The sequence below is a fragment of the Xyrauchen texanus genome, chromosome 36 (assembly GCF_025860055.1).
Source record: "Xyrauchen texanus isolate HMW12.3.18 chromosome 36, RBS_HiC_50CHRs, whole genome shotgun sequence".
In the NCBI taxonomy this organism is placed as follows: Eukaryota; Metazoa; Chordata; class Actinopteri; order Cypriniformes; family Catostomidae; genus Xyrauchen; species Xyrauchen texanus.
The window spans coordinates 3,574,668-3,600,166 of NC_068311.1; the positions used below are offsets into that span (position 1 = coordinate 3,574,668).

Genomic DNA, 25,499 nt, shown 5'->3' on the forward strand with positions numbered 1-25,499 from the left:
TAAAACCATTGTACTAATACAGCAAAACAAAAACTATGGTGATAAAAATCATAATTTTGTGTGTTTTTAAAAAAAACTATAGTAGCCTAACCACAAGATTGACCATTGTTAATCTATAGTAAAACCTTGGTAACTGTGTGGATACAACATACCGTATAAACCATGGGTTCATATCTACTACTATATTTTAAGAATGTTAAATGTCAGAATAATTGAGAATGAGCTGAAATAAAGCTTTTATTTCTTTCATCACATTTCCAGTGGGTCAGAAGTTTACATACACTTTGTTAGTATTTAGTAGCATTGCTTTTAAATTGGGTCAAATGTTTTTGGTAGCCTTCCACAAGCTTCTTACAAAAAGTAGCTGGAATTTTTGCACATTGTGATGGCCACTCCAATGCCTTGACTTTGTTTTCCTTAAGCAATTTAGCCACAAATTTGGAGGTATGCCAGGAGCCCCTCCCCGATCGAGGTTGGACCGCCATGTTTCAGTGGCTGGTAGGGATCTCCTCTGCCCCTGGCAGTGGCCCTGACTGCTCCAGGCGGTCGGTTAGGAGCCCCTCGCGGTCAGCTTTTCCTCCGCTCTCAGGCAGCTGTGCTCCTCCGTCCCCCGGCGGATGGCTGCGGCTGCTCTGTTGGGGTGGATGGTAGAGGTGAAGACTCTACTATGGCACATCCCTCCTCCTTCCCGGGTTGCGGCACCAGTGTAACACAGTTCAATGTAAAGGAGGAGGCGAGAACCGGCTTGATAGTATAAATAATATTTTAATCACGAACTGAACCAAAAGGACACACATGGGCACACAGGGTCGGGCAGCTGCCATAACTCTCTCTCTCTCTCTCTCTCTCTCCTGCACTGCCGTCTCCGGTCGCCCTTATCCATGTTAGGTGGTCAGCCCTTCTTATTGACCTATAACTATAATATTGCTAATTTCCATAAACAAATGTTAATTGCATGGTCATTATTTTTCAAACTCCCCTCACCGGTATTTTATATTTTCTAAAAATAAATAATACATTTTATATAAAAAAAAGTCTTTATTTTTCAAGAATTGGTTTGAAAATGAACTTTTGATGGTCTCCAAACTACTTAATTCAGAAGGTTTTATTTTAAACTATTTTTTCATCACTAATATTTGCTGTTTTTAATTTTTAATGTTATATTGCTGTTATAAAGGTTATTTTCCTTCACTGAATACCTCAGTCAGTGTAAACACCACTTAATGAAACATATATAGTTAAAAAAAACTGTTAATGTTTGTTTAAACAAACATTGGTGGTGGCGGTGTAGTGGGCTAAACCACATAACTGGTAATCAGAAGGTTGCTGGTTCGATCCCCACAGTCACCACCATTGTGTCCTTGAGCAAGGCACTTAACTCCAGGTTGCTCCGGGGGGATTGTCCCTGTAATATGATGCCATACACCGTAAATAAGAAGGGTCATTTAAAATAATTATTATTTTAGACTCTTTAATGACAAACAAATCTAGAGTTCTGGCAAACCAGCTGCAGACTTGCACAACAAAGAAAGATTTTTAGAAGAATATCTCCGCTCTGTAGGTCCACACAATGCAAGTGAATGGTGGTCAGAAAAAAATAATACAAATAAATTGACCATTCCTTAGGGGTATGACGGTTTTCTATGGGCACTGTACATGTTAAGATCGTTACATATTTATTATACATGGTTTTTGGAGTTTTAAAGATCCGGTCACCATTCATGTGCATTGGATGGATCTACAGAGCAGAGATATTAATTATGGATTGCATTTATAATGCCTTTATGTGCTTTTTGAAGCTTCACAATGTTAGAACCCATTCACTTGTATTGTGAGGACTACAGAACAGAAATATTCTTCTAAAAATAAAGTCATACACTTGATTGAAAGAGTAAATGTTGGCAGAATTTTCCTTTTTGGGTGAAATATCCCTTAAACAACACTGAAACATTTCCAAATCTTTGGTTTCTAACCAGTGCTTCAGAGTGTACTGACCAAGTTAGCAAACCAATTGTTTAAAATAACCCAAACATGCAAGACTAACATTAAAATATACGTGTACCATGCAGGTCACATTTTATATTTAATATTAATGTGAAGACTCAAAAGACTTTTATTATATATATTTTCATATAAAACAAGTTCCGGCCGCTTTCTTTGGGTGTTGTCCAAATGATAGTTTTACGCCCTGCGAGCAGACGCCACTCGAAGTGTCTTTCAAACGAAAGTAAGACAATTATTATTATTATTTAACGAAGAAGCTTCCACACGACAGTTAACAAAGCGTACATTTAATACAGCAATGCCATGCTCCCTTCAGAGTGCCCACATCAAGAGCTCTGCCCTTCATAGTGAGTAGGGTATAGGGATGATCACTTTCGATTGGATTCGCCGTTTGTGTCACTCCGTTTCTTTGTTTTTGTGAGTCACTCAAGACTCAAATGATTCGTTTAAAATCAAGGAGTCGTTCACCACCGAAACAATGGAAGTGAAAGAGAATGAAAAGATTCATTAAATTATACTGATTCTTCTACGAACTAAACAGGACGAGTTCAAATCGGAGTATGTGAGCTGTGCAGAGATCGAGTTGAGTTTGATGCTTTAGCTAATCTGACTGAAACGTGAGTGATTTTGTATTACTTACTTTTTCGAGACCTGCTGGTACATATGGCTGATATACGAAACAAGTCTCATGCTTGTGATGACTGAGATATTTCTTACATATCAAACCGCTTTTATGTTTTTTGCTTAAGATATGATACAGTCTTTTGATCAAGTCAGTCCACTCGGCGGCATCTTGGGAACGCTCTTGGGCATCTATTTTTCTATGTCAACAAGCGGCATACAAATGCTGCTCCAATCTACTTGAATGGGGAAAGACCGAAATCTCTGAAACGGTTGGTTAAGATTACGATCAAATAACATATTTCAAATAAACCGTAAAATCTGACAACATTTTTGTCACGAATTGTTGTGCTTTACCTCAGATTACGCTTTTTTGTTGTTGTTGTTTGTTTTTAACGCATTTTCCCGTCTTGTGTAGCTAATGCGCATGCGCGGTCTCCAGTTGATTGACAAGCGATGTCTGTATCTAAAAGTTGATTGGCTGTTTTACCTGTAAGGCGGGACTTCCCTTCTACATCTGTTGACCATTGGGTGTTCCAATTTCTCCTTTTCGTTTAAGTAGCTCATCTCTGCTAAATATATTTAGCAGAAACCTTAATAAAAAGGTTTTCGAGCGATGTGCACTGGTGGGCTTCATTACATCTATCTATGATAGGGAAGGTTAATGTTATTAAAATTAATTGTATTCCAGAATTTATCTACTTGCTACAATCTCTCCCTGCAAATGTCCCCTTCTCTTATTTCAAGCAGTTTGATAGCGTAGCGAAGTCCTTCATTTGCAATGGTAAATGTCCCCGATTACATTCCAGTTCCCGATTGACAAAGGTGGGCTAGGCCCAACCAAAATGTTGTTTTATTATTATGCAGACATTTGGCTCATTGGTCGCTTCCACCTGAGGGAGCCCTTCCCTGGTTTTGTGTTGAACAGGAAGTTCTTGCCCATATTTCGCAATTGCAAAGCCTTTCTATCAAACTAACCGGAAAAGTTAAGCTACACCCGTTATCAGACATTTGCACTCGGTATGGACAAATACAAAAATGTCCATTTATTTTAACGTTGCCTCAAGCATTTAGCAGAACCCAAAATTATGTATTGATAAGTCTCCTTTCTGCTGGTCAGAGTGGATTGTGAGGGATGTTACTACACTCCGTGACCTTTATTAGAGTGGAGTGTTGAGATCATTTGAAAATTTGGTTTAAGATTTTGGGATTCCCAGATCTCAGTTCTATAGGTATTTACAGCTGCACCACCTGCTCTGTATTGTTTTTGGGAGTAGCATACACCCCCTAAAGCGGCAGATACTCTGGGAGTGGTGATTACTGCTATTGGAGGTCATGAGGCATCAGTGTATTACTTCCCGTTAATTCAGAGTCTGGGGGACGGAGCTATAACTTCTATCAAGACATTATGGGACAAAGATTTAAACTTGGTATTGGAGGAAGGAGTGTGGGCTAACATTCTAAAAAACGTCAAGCCTGCATCTAGAGATGCAAGGGTTCGCCTTATGCAATTCAAGAGTTTACAGCGATTCTATTGGACCCCCTCTAGATTGTATAGGCTTGGTCTTAAAGTCACACCCACCTGCTGGCGATGCCGATCGGAGAATGGAGACACAACCCATATTATTTGGGGGTGCGTTAAGATCCAAGGGTTTCCTTTTGCCCCAGACTCTATTCTGGGAGATGGGCGGTCATCAATGTGGGGAATAATTGTCACCAGGCAGGTGATTTTGAGGGGTTGGATGTTGGTTAGAGCACCCCCATTTCAGGAGTGGTGCTCTGAGATGGGGAGAGTGGTGGCCTTAAAAGAAGGCTTTATAGAAGATTAGGGAATTTGGATATGTTTGTTGGGAAATGGGGTGGATACTTAGGGTTCTTGGGTGGAATAGTGGAGAGTAATTCTCAATCTGTGTGATTATTTTTTTTTATATGTATATATGTATTTATTTATTTATTTTCTTTATTAGTTTTTTGGTTTTTGTTTTCTTTTGTATGTGTTCATGTATGACCACAGGGGTGTTTGTTGAGTTTCTGGTTGGGAATGGGGAGGAAGAGGAGGAGGGGTGGTAGTGGGTGTTAAAATTTGATTTTGTGTATTTATGTTTTGTTTTTCTGTGTTTTAATAAAAATCTTAATCATAAAAAAAGAAAGGGCGGGGGAACCATGATGTAGTTAGGAGAAGGAATGGAAAGGTTGCTCTAGTGAAGTGGTTTGGTGTTGGAGATGAAGATGAAGTTGAGAGCAGAAAGAGTGGCAGTTTATGAAGGTCAAGCATCCAGAGGTTGTGAAGAAATACAACAAGAGAGCTTGATCAACTAATCCGCCTTTAAAGAATTTATATCAGGTCCCGCAAATGGCCACTGCGCATGATTACTCATACCTTTTGATGTTGTTATTGAACAGCTGGTTTGAGTATCACAGAGACATTGAAAGCAAGGGAACTCAGAAAATCATGGACCTCCTTGAATTCAGAATGAATGTGGCCAAAGCGCTCATGTGTGTTGGGAAGCCACATGCTTCAAAAAAATTAGGGAGGCCAAGCAGTTCAAACACACCCAGTCCAACTCCACATGATGTAGTTGGACAAAAGAGAGGAGCAATGGAACGCCGGCCAATTCTAGAAGTCCAAACTGATATGGTGGAACACATGCCAAATTAGGATGCAAAAAAAGAAACAACAAGATGCAAATTGCCAGGTTGTTCTGGAAAAACACGTCTTAAGTGATTAGTGTAAGGTGCACTATTGCTTTGTGCTACAGAGAAACCATTTCAAAGATGCACACTGAAAATGACTCTAAAGTGACCGTATTGATTGATTCTCAAGATGTTTTGTTTGTTATAATTAAACAAATGCACAATCTATAAAGAAAAATGAAAGTTGAAATGTTATACTGGTCAAGTTTGTGACCTAAAAAGAAACTTGAAGTATAGACCAACAGTTTGTATATTTTTGCTTTTATTTGATGTTGGTATATTGTTTGTGAAGTACAACTGTTTAGACCCGACATCCATTGAAATGGACAAAAATTAAATTACAATTAATGAGTGTTGACATTTTTATTACTATTATTTGGTCTCATTTATGGATGCCTGATGAATTGGGAAAATGGATTTCTATATTTTTCTTGGAACATAAACATTCTTTAAACTTGGAACATAATTAAGGTTTGAAAGGGCTAAAATCTACAGTCAAATGTAGATCAAGTCAAATGATCATTCATATTATTAGGCTGCACAATTAGATAATGTATGCATTTACTAGTTGGATTTTTATATTTCTGATGCCATTCACAGTAAACAAGAAGGGTCATTTAAAACTATTAATATTTTAGACTCTGTAATGACATAAAATGTAGATTTCTGGCAAACCAGCTGCAGACTTGCACACAGAGAAAGATTTTTAGAAGAATATCTCCGCTCTGTAGGTCCACACAATGCAAGTGAATGGTGGTCGGATCTTTGTAGGTCCAGAGAGCACATAAAGGCAGAATTAAAGTAATTCATACAACTTCAGTGGTTGAATCCATGTTTTCTGAAGCGATATAATAGGTGTGGGTGTGAAACGGAAAAACATTTCAGCGAAGTGCTCCGGGTTGTATGGCGAAATTCTCAGGGAACATTGACATTTAAAAAAAAAAAATATTAAAACTGTTGGAATAAAATGTAGAAAATTAACAAAATACTTTTTTATTTTGGCAGATCTGGTCCTTTGGTGCTCCGTCACACTTCACACCTTCATTGAAGCCACTCCCACAACAATTAACCAATAAATACTGTGAATATTCCTGTCAGACCAGCAGGAAGAACTGAAATCTGTGTGATATAATATGGTGAAGATGGAGTTTGTTAAAGAAGAGAAAGAAGACATGAGTTATCTAGAGCCATACGACATAAAACATGAAGATACTGAGGAACAAATAGGTTGGTGTCCATTCTTGATTCTTCATTATTGACTGCTGAGGAACATTCATGTAACAAAACTTCACCAGATTTAGTGTCTGTAGTTATAACAGACAATAGAGCAACAGATTATAAGATTTAGTGCAGTTGTCTTCATGATTGAGAATGACTGAATTAACCTGCTAAGATCATCAGATACTTCACCTACTGCTAATAAATCAGGATTCACTTTTATTTTCACATTTGACCCTCATGAATTGTTAATTAAACATGAATGTGTTTATTTTAGATCTGATTGAAGTGAAAGAGGAGAGTCAAGAACTGAATGAAGAGGAGGAGAAACATCATGACTTCAAAATAGAAGAAATCGATTTTAGCTGCTCACAGACGGAAATTCATTTCTCACTAGAGACAACTCAAAATACAGAAGCTGAAACCTGTTTCATCTGCTCTGAGTGTGGAAAGACTTTCAAACGTAAAGACACCCTTAAGATGCATTTAAGGATTCACACTGGAGAGAAACCTTTCACATGTCAACAGTGTGGAAAGTGTTTCAAATCTAAATCTGATCTTAACAGACACGTGATAATTCACACTGGAGAAAAACCTTACACCTGCCCTCAGTGTGAAAAGAGTTTCAAAAGTAAAATTACCCTTCAGAAGCATGTAAAAATTCACACCGGAGAGAAACCCTTCACATGCCATCAGTGTGGAAAGAATTTCACACGTAAAGACAATCTAAAGAAGCATTTAAGAATTCACACTGGAGAGAAACCTCATACCTGTCAGCAGTGTGGAAAGAGTTTCAAATCCAAATCAGATCTTAATAGACATGTGATAATTCACACGGGAGAGAAACCTCACATCTGCCCTCAGTGTGGAAAGAGTTTCAAAAATAAAATCACCCTTAAGAAGCACTTAAGAATTCACTCCGGAGAGAAACCCTTCACATGCCCTCAGTGTGGAAAGAGTTTCTTTGATAAAACGTATCTCAAATATCATATTCGCCTTCACTCAAGTGAAAAGCCATTTAACTGCGATCAGTGCGGTAAACATTTTTCAACAATGTCTCTTCTAAAAACACACCTGAAAATTCATACAAATGTGAGGCCTCATGTGTGTTCTGTTTGTGCTAATAGTTTTATACGACTGGAACATTTGAAAGATCATCAGAAAATACACGCTGGTGTTAGAGATCATGTATGCTCTCATTGTGAGAAGAGGTTCACTACAGCCAGCCAATTGAAAATGCACATCAGAATTCACACTGGAGAGAAACCTTACAAGTGCCATGAGTGTGGAAAGAGTTTCGCATTTACAAGTAATCTTAAGAAGCACTTGAGAATTCACATGTCAGCAGTGTGGAAAGATCTTCAGATTTCAATCATAAATTAATAGACACTGAGAATTCACACTGGAGAGAAGCCAGAAACATCTCTCAAATCCCATAATCCTTCCTCATGATGACATCTATTTTATGGAGTGCACCAGTCCCTCCTGCAGCCAAGCAGCCCAACAACATAATGCTGTTGCCCCATGCTTCACGGTTGGGATGGTGTTCTTCGACTTGCAAGCCTCACCCTCATTGGGGGGGGGGGCAACTCCCAATGCACTCTAAATTCTTGTGGTGGCGTAGTGACTCGCCTCAATCTGGGTTGCGGAGGATGAATCTGTTGCGTCTGAGACCATCAATCCGCACATCTTATCACGTGGCTTGTTGAGCACGTTACCACGGAGACGTAGCATGTGTGGAGGCTTTATGCTATTCTCTGCGGCATCAACGCCAACTCACCACGTGCCCCACCTAGAGCAAGAACCACACATTATAGCGACCACGAGGATATTACCCCATGTGACTCTACCCTCCCAAGCAACCGGGCCACTTTGGTTGCTTGGGAGACCTGGCTGGAGTCACTCAGCACGCCCTGCATTCGAACTCGCGGCTCCAGGGGTGGAAGTCTTCATCAATACTCACTGAGGTACCCAGGCCCACCAAGCCTAACCCTCATTCCTCCAAGCATCACGATGGTTATTATGGCCAAACAGATACATTTTTTCTTTCATTAGACCAGATGACATTTCTCCAAAAAGTAAGATCTTTGTACCCATGTGCACTTGCAAACTGTAGTCTGGATTTTTTTTATGGTGGTTTTAGAGCAGTGGCATCTTCCTTGATGAGCAGACTTTCAGGTTATGTCGATATAGATACTTGTCTACCTGTTTCCTCCAGCATCTTCACAAGGTCCTTTGCTGTTGTTCTGGGATTGATTTGTACTTTTTGCAACAAACTACATTCATCTTTAGGAGACAGAATGTGTCACCTTCCTGAGCGGTATGATGGCTGTGTGGTCCCATGGTGTTTATACTTGCATACTATTGTGTGTACAGATGAACATGGTACCTTCAGGCATTTGGAAATTTCTCCAAAGTGGAGAAGTGTATGTAAACAACTGACTTCAACTGTACAGTTAAGACCAGAATGAACATGTTTCTGTACAAAGGGCATGCATGAACGTGTTGTACAGACAAAATGTCGGCCAGAGGAGAGGAGGAGGGCTAATGGTGCGTTCAGACCAGAGGCGTTGAGAGCGTCAAATCGACCAGAAGTCATTCATTTTCTATGGCAGCCAGCATCTCTCTGGGGCGAGAAGTGGCATGTCCGTGGCCAGCATGTCTTGGGCATTGTGGGTATCAAAAGAAAGTTCAAGTATGGGCAACATTATGATAATGAGCTTTGACGCGGTTCGGCAGGAACCTATTGGAATATAGAAGTGCTCCACTCTAGCGAAGTCTAGAGAATACAACAGTGAAAATTTTTGTTCCCACCAAACAATAGTTCCAAAGACAAAATGGAGGGCCTTGGAGAATCTCATGAACTCAGAGCATTCTCTGATGTCTTCTCCACAGGTTAAAACAGAGCAACAGCAAATGCAACAACCTCTCGATGATCCATAGAGACGTGAATTTGATAATAAGTGCAACACTATTCATAGGAAACATTTTCCCTCTAAAACACTTGTTTTTAAGCAGTAATGCTGATTTGGCCCATTGCACTAAACAACCAGGACCACAGTTATTATTACAAATGTATTTTATTTTGTTTATTTTGGTAACAAACAACCATCATTTAAATTACTTTATGCCATCGATCGATTTCTTACTTTCACATTTAAACGATTTCATGAGGATATACGCTACTTGTGATAGGTCGGCAAAAAGATACCGGACGACAGGTTTGGGTATTTTGCGGCCCCTTTAAATATAGTTCACAAAACCAAGCATCCGAACAAACGTTGCCGCCTATTTCAACTACGTCAGAGCGTCCACGAATCTTCGATAGCGTTGTTGGCAGGGCAGCCAGAGCGAATTTGTATGCTCTCGCCTCCTCTGGTCTGAACGCACGGTAACAGCAGAGAGAGAAAATGGTTGGCAGAGTTGGATTTATAACCCAGCTGCAGGAGATGGCAGGTCAAGAAGATAAATATGAGACTGTTTGACTGTACAAGTATTATATAAGAAAAACATGATTAAGTTAGACCAACTTTATATACATGTAATATATATTATATATAGAAGTAAACAAGAGATATATTATCATGGATGGAGGGCAGGCGGTGTGTCATGGACAGAAGCGGAGGAAAACTCATCGCCGTCGACAGAAGCAAAGCGAAGACTATTTAAAGAGACTTTTGGAGGCGGACTTGAAGTTACAAATAACATCACCAACTGGGCATTTTACAGATAGACGGGTCGTCTATAAAAGACTGATGCTATGATTTTCACATCAGATACTGTTCGAACAGTATCTCTGGTGCTAGAAGACTTGCAGAAGTATAAAAATCTAAAAAGTTTTTCAATCAATGTTTTTATTTTGTATTTACCTTGAACTTTTTGACTGCTAGAAAATAAATTGCAACTATTAAATTGAATTTTATTGATTACAAGAAATTTGCCCACCGAGGCTTTGATTTTTTTTATGTTATGAGATTGTGAGCAAGAACATACCACAAAGCAGTTTTTTTTCCAGTTGTGTTTTTTTTTTTTTTTTAAATGCTTATAATTTAGGCCAGATTCGACTGACTTTACCTAACCTGAGAATAATAAAAAATAATGTAAAAGGTGTTAAGATACAGTATGTGAGCAGTATCGATGCTTTAGCTATTCTGGCCAGTTTTGGACAGAACATAAGTGATTTTATATTATTTAATTTGTTTATCATTTGCTGTTTCCTATAAAGTGAATGGCTGCCAGTGCTCTATAACAGCAAGGAGTGAATGAAAATGAGTGAGTGAATTTGGATGCTGACATATCACCTAGTGTTGGAGAGAGTGATGGAGCTGTCACAGGAACAACTTCATAATATACGTACATTTATATTACATGTACATTACTTTGAGCAATCAAGATAATAATAAAACTTGATATTCTTAAATAAGATAGTATATTAATACCATCAATCTTCTATAAATTCTTATATTTATCTTATATAAATTCAACAAATCTATCTATCAGTCTTTCTTTTCTATCTATCTATCTGCAACCAATTAGTGCACACTAGCAACCAAAACACATGAACCTTCATTAAAATTATTTGAGTATCACCCTGGTAAACATGCTAGTAACATGCTAAAATATGCTAGCAAACCTAGCTTTATACTAAAACATGCTAGCAACGCCTAACAAAGTTTTAAAACACACTAGCAACATGCTAAAACGTGTTAGCAATGCCTAGCAAAGTATTAAAACATGTTATGGTATATGCTGACTACCACCCCTGGAGTTTGCAAGTTTGAATCCAGGGTGTGCTGAGTGACTCCAGCCAGGTCTCCTATGCAAACAAATTGGTCCAGTTGCTAGGGAGTGTACAATCACAAGGCTTGTGGTCTCTATGTGGTTCTCGCTCTCGATGGGGCACGTGGTGTGTTGTGCATGAATGCCACGGTGGATGCCGTTAAGCCTCCACACAAGCTATGTCTCCATGGTAATACACTCAACAATATAATCCGGGTTGACAGTCTCAGACACGGAGGCAACTGCGATTTGTCTTCCGCCACCTGGATTGAGGTGAGTCACTATGTCACAACCAAGCCTTAGAGCACACTGGGAATTGGACATTCCAAATTGGGGAGAAAAACATGCTATCTGTCTGTCTATCAGTCTCTCTACATTTTTTCTCTACATCATTATAACTCTCCTAAAATGTACCTCACACATTCCCTTCCAATGGGACTTGCTCCCTTGCCACTTAAAGCACTCGCGCTTGTTAAAGAGTAGCGTGCTGTCATAGCAACCATGGTACGTTCTGTTTCCGTTTGTCCTACGAAGACCATCTCGTTTAAAAGAGGCTTGTTAAATGGAGGATGCTTGGTATACAGCAACCTTGAAAGGACGCGTCCTACCTAGCGCGCAGCCTTCGAAACGAGACACAGCTAGCCGAGTCCAGTCCTTGATTCTGATTGGACGAGAGGACGATTTTATGGGCGTTTTCCCAAACCGCATTTTTGCGCCTTTGAAGAGGACTGCATGCGGGATGGAGACGCCACTTGACTCGAGGTATCGTTCCAAACGGAAGTAAGAAAATATTATTTATTTCACGAAGGAGCTTCCACAAGATAGTTAACAAAGGGTACACTCTGACAGCAATGCCATGCTCCCTTCAGAGTGCCCACATCAAAAGCTATGTCCTTCATAGTGAGTAGGGTATAGGGATGATCATTTTCGATTAGGTTTTCGCCCTTTGTGACACCAAGACTCAAAATGATTAGTTAAAAACAAGGAATCGTTCACCATCGATAAATGGAATTGAACGAGAATTAAAATATTAATTAAATTTTACTGATTCGTTTACTAACTAAACAGCACGAGTTCAAATCAGAGTATGTGAGTTATGGACTGAAACGTGAGTGATTTTGTATTTACTTTTTCGAGACCTGCTGGTACATATGGCTGATATACGAAACAACTCTCTTGCTTGTGTTAACTGCTTGTATGTTTTTTGCTTAAGATATGATGCAGTCTTTTGATCAAGTCAGTCCTCTCGGAGGCATTTTGGGAATGCCCTTGGGCAGCTATTTTTCTATGTAAACAAACGGCATACAACTGCAGCTCCAATGTACTTGAATGGGGAAAGACAGAAATATCCAAAAAGGTTGGTCAAGATCCCGATTATATAACCTATTTCAAATAAGCAGTAAAATCTGACAACAGTGGTGTCACGAATTGCGCTTCTTTACCTCGGATTACGCTTTAAAGAAAACGCAATTTCCCCGGCTTGTATAGCTAAAGCGCATGCGCGTTCTTGAGTTGATTGACAGGCGATGTCTGTAGCTAATAGCTGATTGGCTGCTTTACTTGTAAGGTGGGACTTCCTTTCTACATTTGTTAACCGTTGGGCGTTCCATTTTGTCCTGATCATTTAAGTGGCCCGTCTCTGCTAAATAGTTAAACTTTTTAAAAAACAAAACAAAATTATTGCTTTTTTTATTATTGTATATAAAAGTGCACACATACACAATGTAAACGTTGTACAGTTTGAACATTCTGTACATGGGCATAAAAACACTCACTGAGACATAAGATGCAAAGACAAAAAACAGTGAAATATAAATCGTGAGATAAGAAAGATCTTACCATAGCATATACAAACATGTATACATTTTATAATATTAATTACCCTCAAAGACTTCCAGTTTCCAGCAAAAATTTCTTCAATCCTAGTTAGTTTAAAAAAATATATATATTTTTGTTTATGAACGTAATATTAGCAGTAGACTCCAACTCCTTGTTTTTGTTTTCATAATAGCAAATGATAAAATTATAACTTAATTTTACTTAGAAAAACATTAATTACTCCATTCACTCCAAAAAATTATTAAATCTTTCACCGATAAAACAGGTGACTGAGACTTTCACTCTCTCTTTTACAAAAAAGTGCATCTATCATTCACATCACAGTGACTTGGATAGAAGTCCATTACATGGGTAGATTTTGTGCAGTTTTTTTTTTTTTTTTTCAAATAAAGTGCTTTGATTTTATTAGATATACAATACCTCCAATGAATATTATTAATAAGAGAAGTCAAAAGAATTTCCCTCTTGGGGAAATTGAAGTTCAGGAATTTAATGATTGCCAAATAAATATATGTGGCAGGCTAATCAAGCCTCACAGAGGGATAAAGGCCGACTGGAAGCTGCAGTGCGAGAAAGAGCGAGATTTACAGACAGCTGTCCGACACCTTTGTGTGTTTGTCTTTTTGTTTCAGTTTTATTTAAACTATTATTTAAATTGTCAAGCAGGTTCTTGCCTCCTTCCATTAATCCCTTTTCACTGGTACCAAAATCTGGGAAGGAGGAGGGATGCGCCATAGTAGAGTCCTCGCCACTACATCCACCTCAACTGAGCAGTCGTGGCCATCCGACGGAGGAGCCCGGCCACCCAGTTACCGCTGCCAGGGGTGGGGGAGACCCGTACTGTCCACCAAAAAGTGGCAGGGCATTCCGTCCGCCAGGGGCTGGAGGTCTGCCTCCGATCCATCCGGGGAGGCGTAGCTGTCATCCATTAGAGGGTGGAGGAGTGGCCGAGGACCAAGCTACGGCGTATCGGAGAACCGACGAGTAAGCGTTCATTTTTATTTTCCTCTCTCTCTTCCACTGCCTCTCCGTGTTGGCCTTTCCCGCTCTTTTTAAAACGTTTTGTTAATTTTGCACGATCGCCATTATGGCGTGTAGGTGCCACCCTTTTTTTTGGTTTCCCTCTCTTTGTCCCCTATAATTTCTTATAGAAATTAGTAACATATTATTTTATTTTTACTTGGTTTTTGTAGATCAAGTTATTGATTTGCAAAACTGAAATATTTTTTTCTCTTAATTTCTCTTCTTCCTCAATCCAGTTGGCTCTTTTTTTTTCTGTTTGTTTGTTTTTGGGTGGGTGAACAGCTGGCTTGAGTATCACAGAGACAATGAAAGCAAGGAACTCCTGAATCTCCTTGAATTCAAAATGAATGTGTCCAAAGCGCTCGTGTGTCTTGGGAAGCCACATGCTTAAAACGAGGGAGGCCAAGCAGTTCCAACACAGCCAGTCCATGAGAGAGAGGAGCAATGGAACTCCGGCCAATTCTTGAAGTCTGAACTGATATGGTGGAACACATGCCAAATTATGATGCAAAAAAGCAACAAGATGCAAATTGCCAGGTTGTTCTGGAAAAACACATCTTAAGTGATTAGTGTAAGGTGCACTACTGCTTTGTCACAGAGAAACCATTTCAAAGATGCACACTGAAAATGACTCTAAAGTGACCGTATTGATTGATTCCCAAGATGTTTAGTTTGTTATAAATGAACAAATGTACAATCTATAAAGCAAAATCTTAAAATTAAAGTTGAAATGTTATACTGGTCAAGTGTGTGACCTAAAAGGATTAGAAATGTAAAGTATAGACCAATTTGTATATTTTTGCTTTATGTTGGTATATTGTTTGTGAAGTACAAACGACCCGACATCTGTAGGTCCACACAATGCAAGTGAATGGTGGTCAGATCTTTGAAGGTCCAGAAAGCACAAAGGCAGCATTAAAGTAATTCATACAACTCCATGGCAAAATGCTAAGGGGACCCTGAACATTTAAAAAAATATATTATTAAAACCGTTGAAATAAAATGTAGAAAATTAACAAAAATACTTTACATTTTGTTTTTGGCAGATCTGGTCCTTTGGTGCTCTGTCACAGTTCACACCTTCATTGAAGCCACTCCCACAACAATTCACCAATAAATACTGTGAATATTCCCATCATCCTACAAGAGAAGTTCTTCAGACCAGCAGGAAGAACTGAAATCTGTGTGATATAATATGGAAAAGATGGAGTTTGTTAAAGAAGAGAGAGAAGACATGAGTTATCCAGAATCATCCCGAATAAAACACGAAGATACTGAGGAACAAATAGGTTGGTGTCCATTCTTGATCCTTCATTATTGACTGCTGAGGAATATTAATGTAACAAAACTTCACCAGAATTATAGACTGTAGTTAGAAAATCCGAGGAACTGTGAAATAACAGATTATAAGATGTTATTGCAGTTGTCTTCATGATTGAGAATGACTGAATTAACCTGCTAAGATCATCAGATACTTCACCACCTGCTAATAAATCAGGATTCGCTTTTATTTTCACATTTGACCCTCATGAATTGATTTTTTATAATTTAATGTGTTTATTTTAGATCTGATTGAAGTGAAAGAGGAGAGTCAAGAACTGAATGAACTGGAGGAGAAACATCATGACTTCAATACGGAAGAAAACGATTTTAGCTGCTCACAGACGGAAATTAATTCCTCACAAGAGAGAACTCAAAATACAGAAGCTGAAAACTCTTTCACCTGCCCTCGTTGTGGAAAGACTTTCAAACGAAAATACAACCTTAAGAAGCATTTAAGCATTCACACTGGAGAGAAACCCTTCACTTGCCCTCAGTGTGGAAAGAGTTTTGCGCGTAAAGACAATCTAAAGAAGCACTTAAGAATTCACTCCGGAGAGAAACCCTTCACATGTCAGCAGTGTGGAAAGAGTTTCATTGATAAAACGTATCTCAAATATCATATTCGCCTTCACTCAAGTGAAAAGCCATTTAACTGCGATCAGTGCGGTAAATATTTTACGACAATGTCACTTCTAAAAACACACCTGAAAATTCATACAAATGAGAGGCCTCATGTGTGTTCTGTTTGTGGAAATAGTTTTTTACGACTGGAACATTTGAAAGATCATCAGAAAATTCACGCTGGTGTTAGAGATCATATATGCTCTGAGTGTGAGAGGAGCTTCACTACAGCCAGCCAATTGAAAGTGCACCTCCGAATTCACACTGGAGAGAAACCTTACAAGTGCCACGAGTGTGGAAAGAAGTTTGCATATATAAGTAATATTAACAATCACTTGAGAATTCACACTGGAGAGAAACCTTTCACATGTCAGCAGTGTGGAAAGAAATTTAGATTTCAATCGCAAATGAATGGACACATGATAATTCACACTGGAGAGAATCCTTACACGTGCCCTCAGTGTGGAAAGAGTTTCTCTGATAAAACATCTCTCAAATCCCATATTCACCTTCACTCTGGTGAAAGACCATTTAACTGCGATCAGTGCGGTAAACATTTTACAACAATGTCACTTCTAAAAAGACACCTGAAAATTCATACAAATGAGAAGACTTAAGGAGGATTTATAGTTCTGCGTCAAACATTTATCGTCGTCCTGCAAGTACAAAGCAAAGTGCTATTACACTCACTGAGCACTTAATAAGGACCACTGTGGTCTTAATAAATTGCCCAACATGGTCTTCTGCTGTTGTAGCTCGTTGGCCTCAAGGTTCGACATTTGTGCATTCTGAGATGCTATTCTGCTCACTACAATTGTACAGAGCGGTTATCTGAGTTACCGTAGCCTTTCTGTCAGCTCGAACCAGTCTCTCCATTCTCCGTTGACCTCTTTAATCAACAAGGTGTTTCCGTCCACAGAACTGCCCCTCACTGGATATTTTTGTTTTTGGCACCATTCTGAGTAATAATAGTTTATAGACAGGTTGTCTATAAAAACCGATGCAATGAATATCACGTCAGATGCTGTTCATTGGAACAGTATCTCTGATGCTTGAAGTCTTGCTGATGATAATGCCTTTTTATTGAAAAACTTTTTAAATTTTTACTTTGTATTTACCTTGAATGTTTTGACTGCTAGAAAATAAATTGTAACTAATAAATAGAATTTTACTGATTACAAGAAATTTGCCTACTGAGGCTTTGATTTTTTTTTTTATGTTTTGAGATTGTGAGCAAGAACATCCCAGTTGTATTAATTTTTTTTAATGCTTATAATTTAGGCCAGATTTGACTGTCTTTACCTAACCTGAGAATAATAAAAATAATGTAAAAGGTGTTCAGATACAGTATGTGAGCAGTATCGATGCTTTAACTATTCTGGCCAGTTTTGGATGGAACATAAGTGATTTTATATTATTTAATTTATTTATCATTCGCTGTTTCCTATAAAGTGAATGGCTGCCAGTGCTCTATAACAGCAAGGAGTGAATGAAAATGAGTGAGTGAATTTGGATGCTGACATATCACCTAGTGTTGGAGAGAGTGATGGAGCTGTCACAGAAACAACTTCATAATATACGTACATTTATATTACATGTACATTACTTTGAGCAATCAAGATAATAATAAAACTTGATATTCTTAAATAAGATAGTATATTAATACAATAATTCATATAAACATATAAATTCAACATATCTATGTCTGTCTGCAACCATTTAGTGCACCCTAGCAACCAAAACACATTGACTTCCATTAAAATGATCTTAGATGATATCTCTGCATCAGATATAACATAGAGACTTCATTGTTGGCTCATTATTTGACTCAGGCCAGCAAGCAGCCTTTTGAGTATTGCCCTGATAAACATGCAAGTAACATGCTAGCAAAACCTAGCTAAGTGCTAAAACATGTTAGCAATGTCTAGTTATTATTAAACATGCAAGCAATGACCAGCTAAGTGCAAATACATGCATGCTACACCTAGCAAAGTGCTAAAACATGCAAGCAACATGCTAAAAATGTTAGCAATGCCTAGCTAAGTACTAAAACATGATATCTGTCTGTTTGTTTGTCTGTCTGTCAGTCTTTCTTTTCTATCTGTCTGTAACTTGCAAGTTAATTAACCTTTTTTAAACTTTCAGAACAGGCTCTTTCAAGCCAACCACAAAGTTTGTCTACAATCTTTATTTGTCTACTAATCTTGATGTACCGATGCAAACTAATATATTATTTTCATAAAACGGTCAGTTCCAGTCCTCGATTCTGATTGGACAAGAGGACACTTATGGGCGTTTCCCAAACGGCATTTTTGCGCCTTTGAAGAGGACTGCATGCGGGAAGGAGACGCGGCCACTCGACTCGAATTATCGTTTTAAACGAAAGAAAGAAATGTTCTTTATTTATTTAACGAAGGTGCTTCAACAAGACAGTGGAATATAGCTATTTGTGTCACTCCGTTTGTTTGTTTTTGTGAGTCACTCAAGACTCAAATGACAAGGAGACGTTCACCACCGAAACAATGTAAATGAACGAGATTCGTTAAATTATACTGATTCTTTTACGAACTAAACAGCACGAGTTTAAATCTGAGTATGTGCGTTGTGCAGAGATCGAGTTGCGTTTGATGCTTTGGCTAATCCGACCAATTTTGGACTGAAACGTAAGTGATTTTATATTACTTACTTTTTTCGAGACCTACGACTGATATACGAAACAACACGCTAGCTTGTGTTGACTGTCATTTGTTCGTAAGACCCAACCAAATATAATTTTTTGCAAGATTTAGCAAACAACGGACATGAACGATAACTTGTGTGGAATAAATAAAACCTGAACAAAGACAGATTGATCAGTATTGCTTTATTTTTGTACATTTTTGGACTAAAATCTCTAATGGATGTATTTATTAGACTCTTGCATTGATAAGCTTTCCGAAGTTTGGCTGGAAGACAACAAATGTCAGAACTTCCGGTTTCATTTTCATGTGTTTTGATTTTCACTCTTGACAAAAAATATTTTTGCGATCGTCAAAACGTCTTCACAATATTAAATATTGAGACCCAGATCTTTCAAGAGATATACTGGATTCCAATATTAGTTTTCAATTTCACTGTTTAAATATGCATTAAGCAATCAATGTAAACATTACATAAGCATTACATGCAAGTGTGTCATATTTGAAACGGCCGTTGTTAAGAGGTTAAAATGCAGCTTACTTATAGAAAGTGACTTTTCTAAATGACTTTTAATTTAATGGTTACTTTTTGTGCCCATCATATTGTTTTATTATTATTTTATTGATTCCATTCCACAAATTAAATAAACCTAACAGATCATTTGGATTCAAATTCTATTAAATTAAACCCATCTCTCTGAACCCCCCACACCCCCAAAACCTGCTAACCTGCCCATCTCCGTGCAGCACTCTTGAAATGAGGGCACTCCAGCCGACTTCTGTCCTTTTAAGAATAACCCATCTGCCGATCATAACTGCCATTACCCAATTCTTTATGTATTTATCCCCCATATTAATGACCACCCAATCGCCTAAAATACAGAGTCCGGGGCAAAACGAAATTTAAGTGGCCAATACATCACACATAAAACTCTGAACTCTCAACCAAAATTCTTGGATCTTAACACGCCACCACAAAACCGTGGGTTGTGTCCTTAAGACCAAGCCTACACAATCTAGTGGGGGTCCAATAGAATCGATGCAAAATCTAAAATTGCGTAAGGTGCACCCTTGCATCTCTGGATGTAGACTTGGCTTTTTTGTAATCCTAGCCCACACTCCCAATACAAAGATTAAATCTTTTTCCCATAATCTCTTGAGAGAAGTCGAAGCTCCATCACCCAGATTTTGAATTAGCAGAGACTAATACACTGATGCCTCACGACCTTTTCCAAAAGCAGTAATCACCTCTCCTAGAGTATCTGCCGCTTTAGGGGGTTGTATGCTACTCCCAAAAATAGTACAGAGCAGGTGGTGCAGCTGTAAATGCCTAAAGAACTGAGACCTCGGAATCCCAAAATGTTAAACCATATTTTCAAAGGATCTCAACACTCCACTCTCGTATAGATCACCGAGTATATTAATGTCCTTAACAATTTACACTCTCTGTTTTTTTAAATGACGGAATACCATGGGAGCGTTAAAACAATTGTACCCATTGAAGGGATTACGTCTATCCCTCAAAGCCTAAGATTGCACTCCTGTGAATAAGGTCTATTTGTGTTGAGAGATTTTTGCATCCTTTAGGGCTGATTTTAGTTTTGAATAAGCAAAGATTCAACCAGTGTAGAGATCAGATCGTTATGACAAGCTTTATTGATTAACTTTATTTTGTCAACTGTTTGCTGTTATAATGATTAAGGTTATTTTCCTTCACTGAATATCTCAGTCAGGGTAAACACCACTTAATGAAAAATATGCCTTCTAAAATCTACAAAGTCAAATGATCATTCATATTATTAGACTGCACAATTAGGTAACGTATGCATTTACTAGTTGGATTTTTATATTTCTGATGCCATTCACAGTAAATAAGAAGGGTAATTTAAAATAATTCGTATTTTAGACGTATTTTAATTCGTATAATGAAAATTAGCCTCCCTTACAAAAAATCTAGAGTTCTGGCAAACCAGCTGCAAACTTGCAAAGAAAGATTTTTATAAGGATATCTTTGCTCTGTAGGTCCATATAATGCAAGTGAACAGTGACCAGAACTTTGAAGGTCCAGAATGCACAAAGGCAGCATTAAAGTAATTCATACAACTCCAATGGTTTAATCAATATCTTCTGAAGCGATATAATAGGTGTGGGTGAGAAACGGATCAATATTTAAAGGTGCTGTCAGCGAAGTGCTCTGGGAACCCTGAGAAATAAATGTAAAACAAAATATAACTGGGGGAATAAAATGTAGAAAATTAACAAAATACTTAAAGGAGACCTATTATGCAAAATTCACTTTTACATGGTGTTTGTACATAAATGTGAGTCGGCAGTGTGTTTACACACCCACCCTACAATGTTAAAAATCCACCCACTCCTCTTACTTATATTTCTATTAATCAAAAACAGTGTGTCAAAATGAACCGTTTTCATTTCTGCTCTAAAGTGACGTCACGTTAGAGCAGGCCATGCCCACGACTGGTGACAGACTCCACCCTATTATCATAGATCCTCCCTTGAGTGATCGACACACAGTCCACCATTGTTTACAGCAGATACAGTGAGAAGAATAATGTCTCGGCTTTGTAAGCGTCATAAGTGTTCTGTTGTTGGCTGTAAAAGTGAACATAAGAGTCTTCGTGTACTCCCGACATCAGAGCCACCTAAGCAGCAGTGGACAAGTTTTGTTTTTGAAGGATGTGTGTATGATTGTGCAAATCATTTTACAACGGACTGCTTTGTGAATGAGTGCAATATAAAACAGGATGTTTGCAAATCACCTTTCCGAATGTGCTTGTTAGCTGATTCCACGGCTAATGCAGCTAAAGTTAGCATTGTCTCTGATTGTATTCACAGAGACCAGAGCTTTGTCGGGGGGTGGGTAGCAGCAGCTCATTTGCATTTAAAGACACACACACGAAAACAGCGTGTTTTTGATTCCGCCCAAAAAGAGGCATTTGCAACATGGTATAATAAGTGATCCGTGGGGTATTTTGAGCTGAAACTTCACAGATGCATTCTGGGGAAACCTGAGACTTGTATTACATCTTGTAAAAAGGGGCATAATAGGTCTCCTTTAATGTTGAATTTTGTGTTTTGGCAGATCTGGTCCTTTGGTGCTCTGTCACAGTTCACACCTTTTATTGAAGCCACTCCCATGACATTTTACCAGTAAGTTCTGTGAGTATTCCCATCATCCTACAAGAGAATATAATATAATATGTTGAAGATGGAGTTTGTTAAAGAAGAGAGAGAAGACATGAGTTATCCAGAATCATCCCGAATAAAACATGAAGATACTGAGGAACAAATAGGTTGGTGTCCATTCTTGATCCTTCATTATTGACTGCTGAGGAACATTAATGTAACAAAACTTCACCAGATTTAGTGTCTGTAGTTATAACAGACAATAGAGCAACAGATTATAAGATTTAGTGCAGTTGTCTTCATGATTGAGAATGACTGAATTAACCTGCTAAGATCATCAGATACTTCACCTACTGCTATTAAATTTGGATTCACTTTTATTTTCACATTTGACCCTCATGTTATATCAATAATAATCATTTTAATCAATAATATTGATTTTTTTTAATTTAATGTGTTTATTTTAGATCTGATTGAAGTGAAAGAGGAGAGTCAAGAGCTGAATGAAGTGGAGGATAAACGTCATGACTTCAAAACAGAAGAAAACGATTTTAGCTGCTCACAGACTGAAATTAATTTCTCACAAGAGAGAACTCAAAAAACAGAAGCTGAAATATCTTTCACCTGCCCTCAGTGTGGAAAAACGTTCACACGTAAAGATGCCCTTAAGATGCATTTAAGAATTCACACTGGAGAGAAACCCTTCACATGCCAGCAGTGTGGAAAGGGATTCAAATCTAAATCAGATGTTAAGAAGCACATGATGATTCACACTGAAGAGAAGCCTCATACCTGCCCTCAATGTGAAAAGAGTTTCAAAATGAAATCACATCTTAAGACGCACATGATAATTCACACTGGAGAGAAGCCTCATACCTGCCCTCAGTGTGGAAAGAGTTTCATTGAAAAACGGTATCTCAAATATCATATTGGCTGTCACTCCGGTGAAAAGCCGTTTAACTGCGATCAGTGCGGTAAACATTTTGCGACGATCTCATATCTAAAAACACATTTGAAGATTCATACAAACCAGAAGCCTTATGTGTGTTCTTCTTGTGGAAATAGTTTTGTACAACTCCAAAATTTGAAAAATCATCAGAAAAGACACGCTGGTGTCAGAGATCATATATGCTCCGAGTGTGAGAAGAGCTTCACTACAGCCAACCAATTGAAAATTCACCTCAGAATTCACACTGGAGAGAAACCTTACAAGTGCCATGAGTGTGAAAAGCTGTTTGCATGTATAAGTAATCTGAAGACGCACATGAGAATTCACAGTGGAGAGAAGCCTTGCACGTGTCCTCAATGTGGAACCAGTTTCAGATATAAATCGAATCTTAATAGACACATGAGAATTCACACTGGAGAGAGGCCTTATACGTGCCTTCAATGTGGAAGGAGTTACAGATGTAAATCAGGTCTTAATAGACACATGGGATCTCACAGTGAAGAGAAGCCTTGCACGTGCCCTCAGTGTGGAATAAGTTACAGATATAAATCAAATCTTAAAAGACACATGAGAATTCACAGTGGAGTGAAGCCCTCATAGATTTTATATGGAAGCTGATAAGCTTCAGAGTTTCTCGTACCGCTTCAAATTTCCTTTCCACAATAAAAATTATTGTCCGTTAGTATGCATAACTCCAACCAGAAATGGGCACTCATTTTAATAGACTTCAGACTCTATTTCAGACTTGACTCAAATTAACACAAGGACTCTTTAATATCTTAAAAATTGGTCTTTTAACCTTAACTAATTAATATCTTTAAAGAAGAATTTGTGTTTTATTTGTATGGTTTTATTACATCCGCTTCACATTTACCCATGTGTCATGATCGATCGGACCCTTATTATAGAATTGTATGTACAGTGCATCCGGAAAGTATTCACAGTGCTTCACTTTTTCCACATTTTGTTATGTTACAGCCTTATTCCAAAATTTATTAAAGTCATAATTTTCCTCAATTCTACAAACAATTCCCCATAATGACAACGTGAAAGAAGTTTGTTTGAAATCTTTGCAAATTTACTAAAAAGAAAAAAAAAAAATCACATGTACATAAGTTTTCACAGCATTTGCCATGACACTCAAAATTGAGCTCAGGTGCATCCTGTTTCCACTGATCATCCTTGAAATGTTTCTACAACTTGATTGGAGTCCACCTGTGGTAATTTCAGTTGATTGGACATGATTTGGAAAGGCACACACCTGTCTATATAAGGTCCCACAGTTAATAGTGCATGTCAGAGCACAAACCAAGCCATGAAGTCCAAGGAATTGTCTGTGGACCTCCTGAGACCGGATTGTATCAAAGCACAGATCTGGCACAGAACAATTTCTGCAGCATTGAAGGTCCCAATGAGCACAGTGGACTCCATCATCCGTAAATGGAAGAAGTTTGGAGCACCAGGACTCTTCCTAGAGCTGGCCGCCCGGCCAAATTGAGCAGTAGGGGGAGGAGCCTTAGTCAGGGAGGTGACCAAGAACCCAATGGTCACTCTGACAGAGCTCCAGCATTTCTCTGTGGAGGGAGGAAAACCTTCCAGAAGAACAAACATCTCTGCAGCACTCCACCAATCAGGCCTGTATGGTAGAGTGGCCAGATGAAAGACACTCCTCAGTAAAAGGCACATGACAGCCCGCCTGGTTGTTTGCCAAAAGGCACCTGAAGGACTGTCAGACCATGAGAAGCAAAATTCTCTGTTCTGATGAAACAAAGATTGAACTCTTTGGCCTGAATGGAAAGCGTCATGTCTGGGGGAAACCAGGCACCGCTCATCACCTGGACAATACCATCCCTACAGTGAAGCATGGTGGTGGCAGCATCATGCTGTGGGGATGTTTTTCAGCGGCAGGAACTGGGAGAGAAGTCAGGATCGAGAGAAAGATGAATGCAGCAATGTACAGAGACATCCTTGATGAAAACCTGCTCCAGAGCGCTCTGGACCACAGACTGGGGCGAAGGTTCATCTTCCAACAGGACAATGACCCTAAGTACACAGCCAAGACAACAAAGGAGTGGCTACGGGACAACTCTGTGAATGTCCTTGAGTGGCCCAGCCAGAGCCCAGACTTGAACCCGATTGAACATCTCTGGAGAGATCTGAAAATGGCTGTGCACCGACGCTACCCATCCAACCTGATGGAGCTTGAGAGGTCCTGCAAAGAAGAATGGGAGAAACTGCCCAAAAATAGGTGTGCGAAGCTTGTAGCATCATACACAAAGACTTGAGGCTGTAATTGGTACCAAAGGTGCTTCCTTTTGGCACCAATTACAGCCTCAACAAAGTATTGAGCAAAGGCTGCGAATACTTATGTACATGTGAATTATTATTTTTTTTTTATATATATATAAATTTGCATACTAAATAGTTTTTTGTAAAATGTAAAAATGCATAACATTTTTGTTAGGGGATAGAATCTATAGTTCATACAGTATAAAAATCATTGTCTATGGAGAGTCTTCATAAGGATAGCTGAACCAATGTGTGTGTATCCTATAAAAGACTCGGACTTGACTTGGACTTCAGATGAAAGACTCAGGAACATC

General features: G+C 38.6%; 3 protein-coding genes across 7 annotated transcripts in view; all 3 read left to right on the forward strand.

Moving 5' to 3' along the window:
- The first annotated feature begins 2,166 nt into the window (after positions 1 to 2,166).
- The window catches only part of LOC127629598 (gastrula zinc finger protein XlCGF7.1-like), a 34,090-nt gene continuing 10,757 nt past the window's right edge, over positions 2,167 to 25,499 (forward strand). The window contains exons 1-3 of one of the 5 annotated variants that reach the window (XM_052106710.1): positions 2,167 to 2,227; positions 6,325 to 6,546; positions 6,815 to 10,906. In XM_052106710.1, coding sequence (XP_051962670.1) covers positions 6,453 to 6,546; positions 6,815 to 7,920 — 1,200 coding nt within the window. In that variant the 5' untranslated portion in view covers positions 2,167 to 2,227; positions 6,325 to 6,452 and the 3' untranslated portion in view covers positions 7,921 to 10,906. Of the gene's footprint in view, positions 2,228 to 2,295; positions 2,352 to 2,477; positions 2,622 to 6,324; positions 6,547 to 6,814; positions 10,907 to 25,499 lie in introns of those variants that run through there. The other 4 variants (XM_052106711.1, XM_052106709.1, XM_052106718.1 and 1 more) reach the window with 4 other exon arrangements.
- Positions 12,042 to 17,255, forward strand: LOC127629604 (gastrula zinc finger protein XlCGF8.2DB-like). Its single transcript, XM_052106725.1, has 4 exons — positions 12,042 to 12,096; positions 13,822 to 14,139; positions 15,225 to 15,467; positions 15,745 to 17,255. Exons 3-4 carry the CDS (start codon positions 15,374 to 15,376, stop codon positions 16,737 to 16,739), a joined length of 1,089 nt encoding a protein of 362 aa, XP_051962685.1. The 5' UTR covers positions 12,042 to 12,096; positions 13,822 to 14,139; positions 15,225 to 15,373; the 3' UTR covers positions 16,740 to 17,255.
- LOC127629602 (gastrula zinc finger protein XlCGF8.2DB-like) lies at positions 18,447 to 23,496 on the forward strand. The gene is made up of 3 exons (XM_052106723.1): positions 18,447 to 18,785; positions 21,904 to 22,114; positions 22,415 to 23,496. The coding sequence occupies exons 2-3, from the start codon at positions 22,021 to 22,023 to the stop codon at positions 23,494 to 23,496; spliced, it is 1,176 nt and encodes a 391-aa protein (XP_051962683.1). The 5' UTR covers positions 18,447 to 18,785; positions 21,904 to 22,020.

Excerpts from the sequence above, each read along its gene's own strand:
- LOC127629602 (XM_052106723.1), top strand. The coding sequence starts at position 22,021 with ATGTTGAAGATGGAGTTTGTTAAAGAAGAGAGAGAAGACATGAGTTAT. Across the intron at positions 22,115-22,414 it reads AGATACTGAGGAACAAATAG|ATCTGATTGAAGTGAAAGAG; the intron begins GTTGGTGTCCAT and ends TGTTTATTTTAG.
- LOC127629604 (XM_052106725.1), top strand. The coding sequence starts at position 15,374 with ATGGAAAAGATGGAGTTTGTTAAAGAAGAGAGAGAAGACATGAGTTAT. Across the intron at positions 15,468-15,744 it reads AGATACTGAGGAACAAATAG|ATCTGATTGAAGTGAAAGAG; the intron begins GTTGGTGTCCAT and ends TGTTTATTTTAG.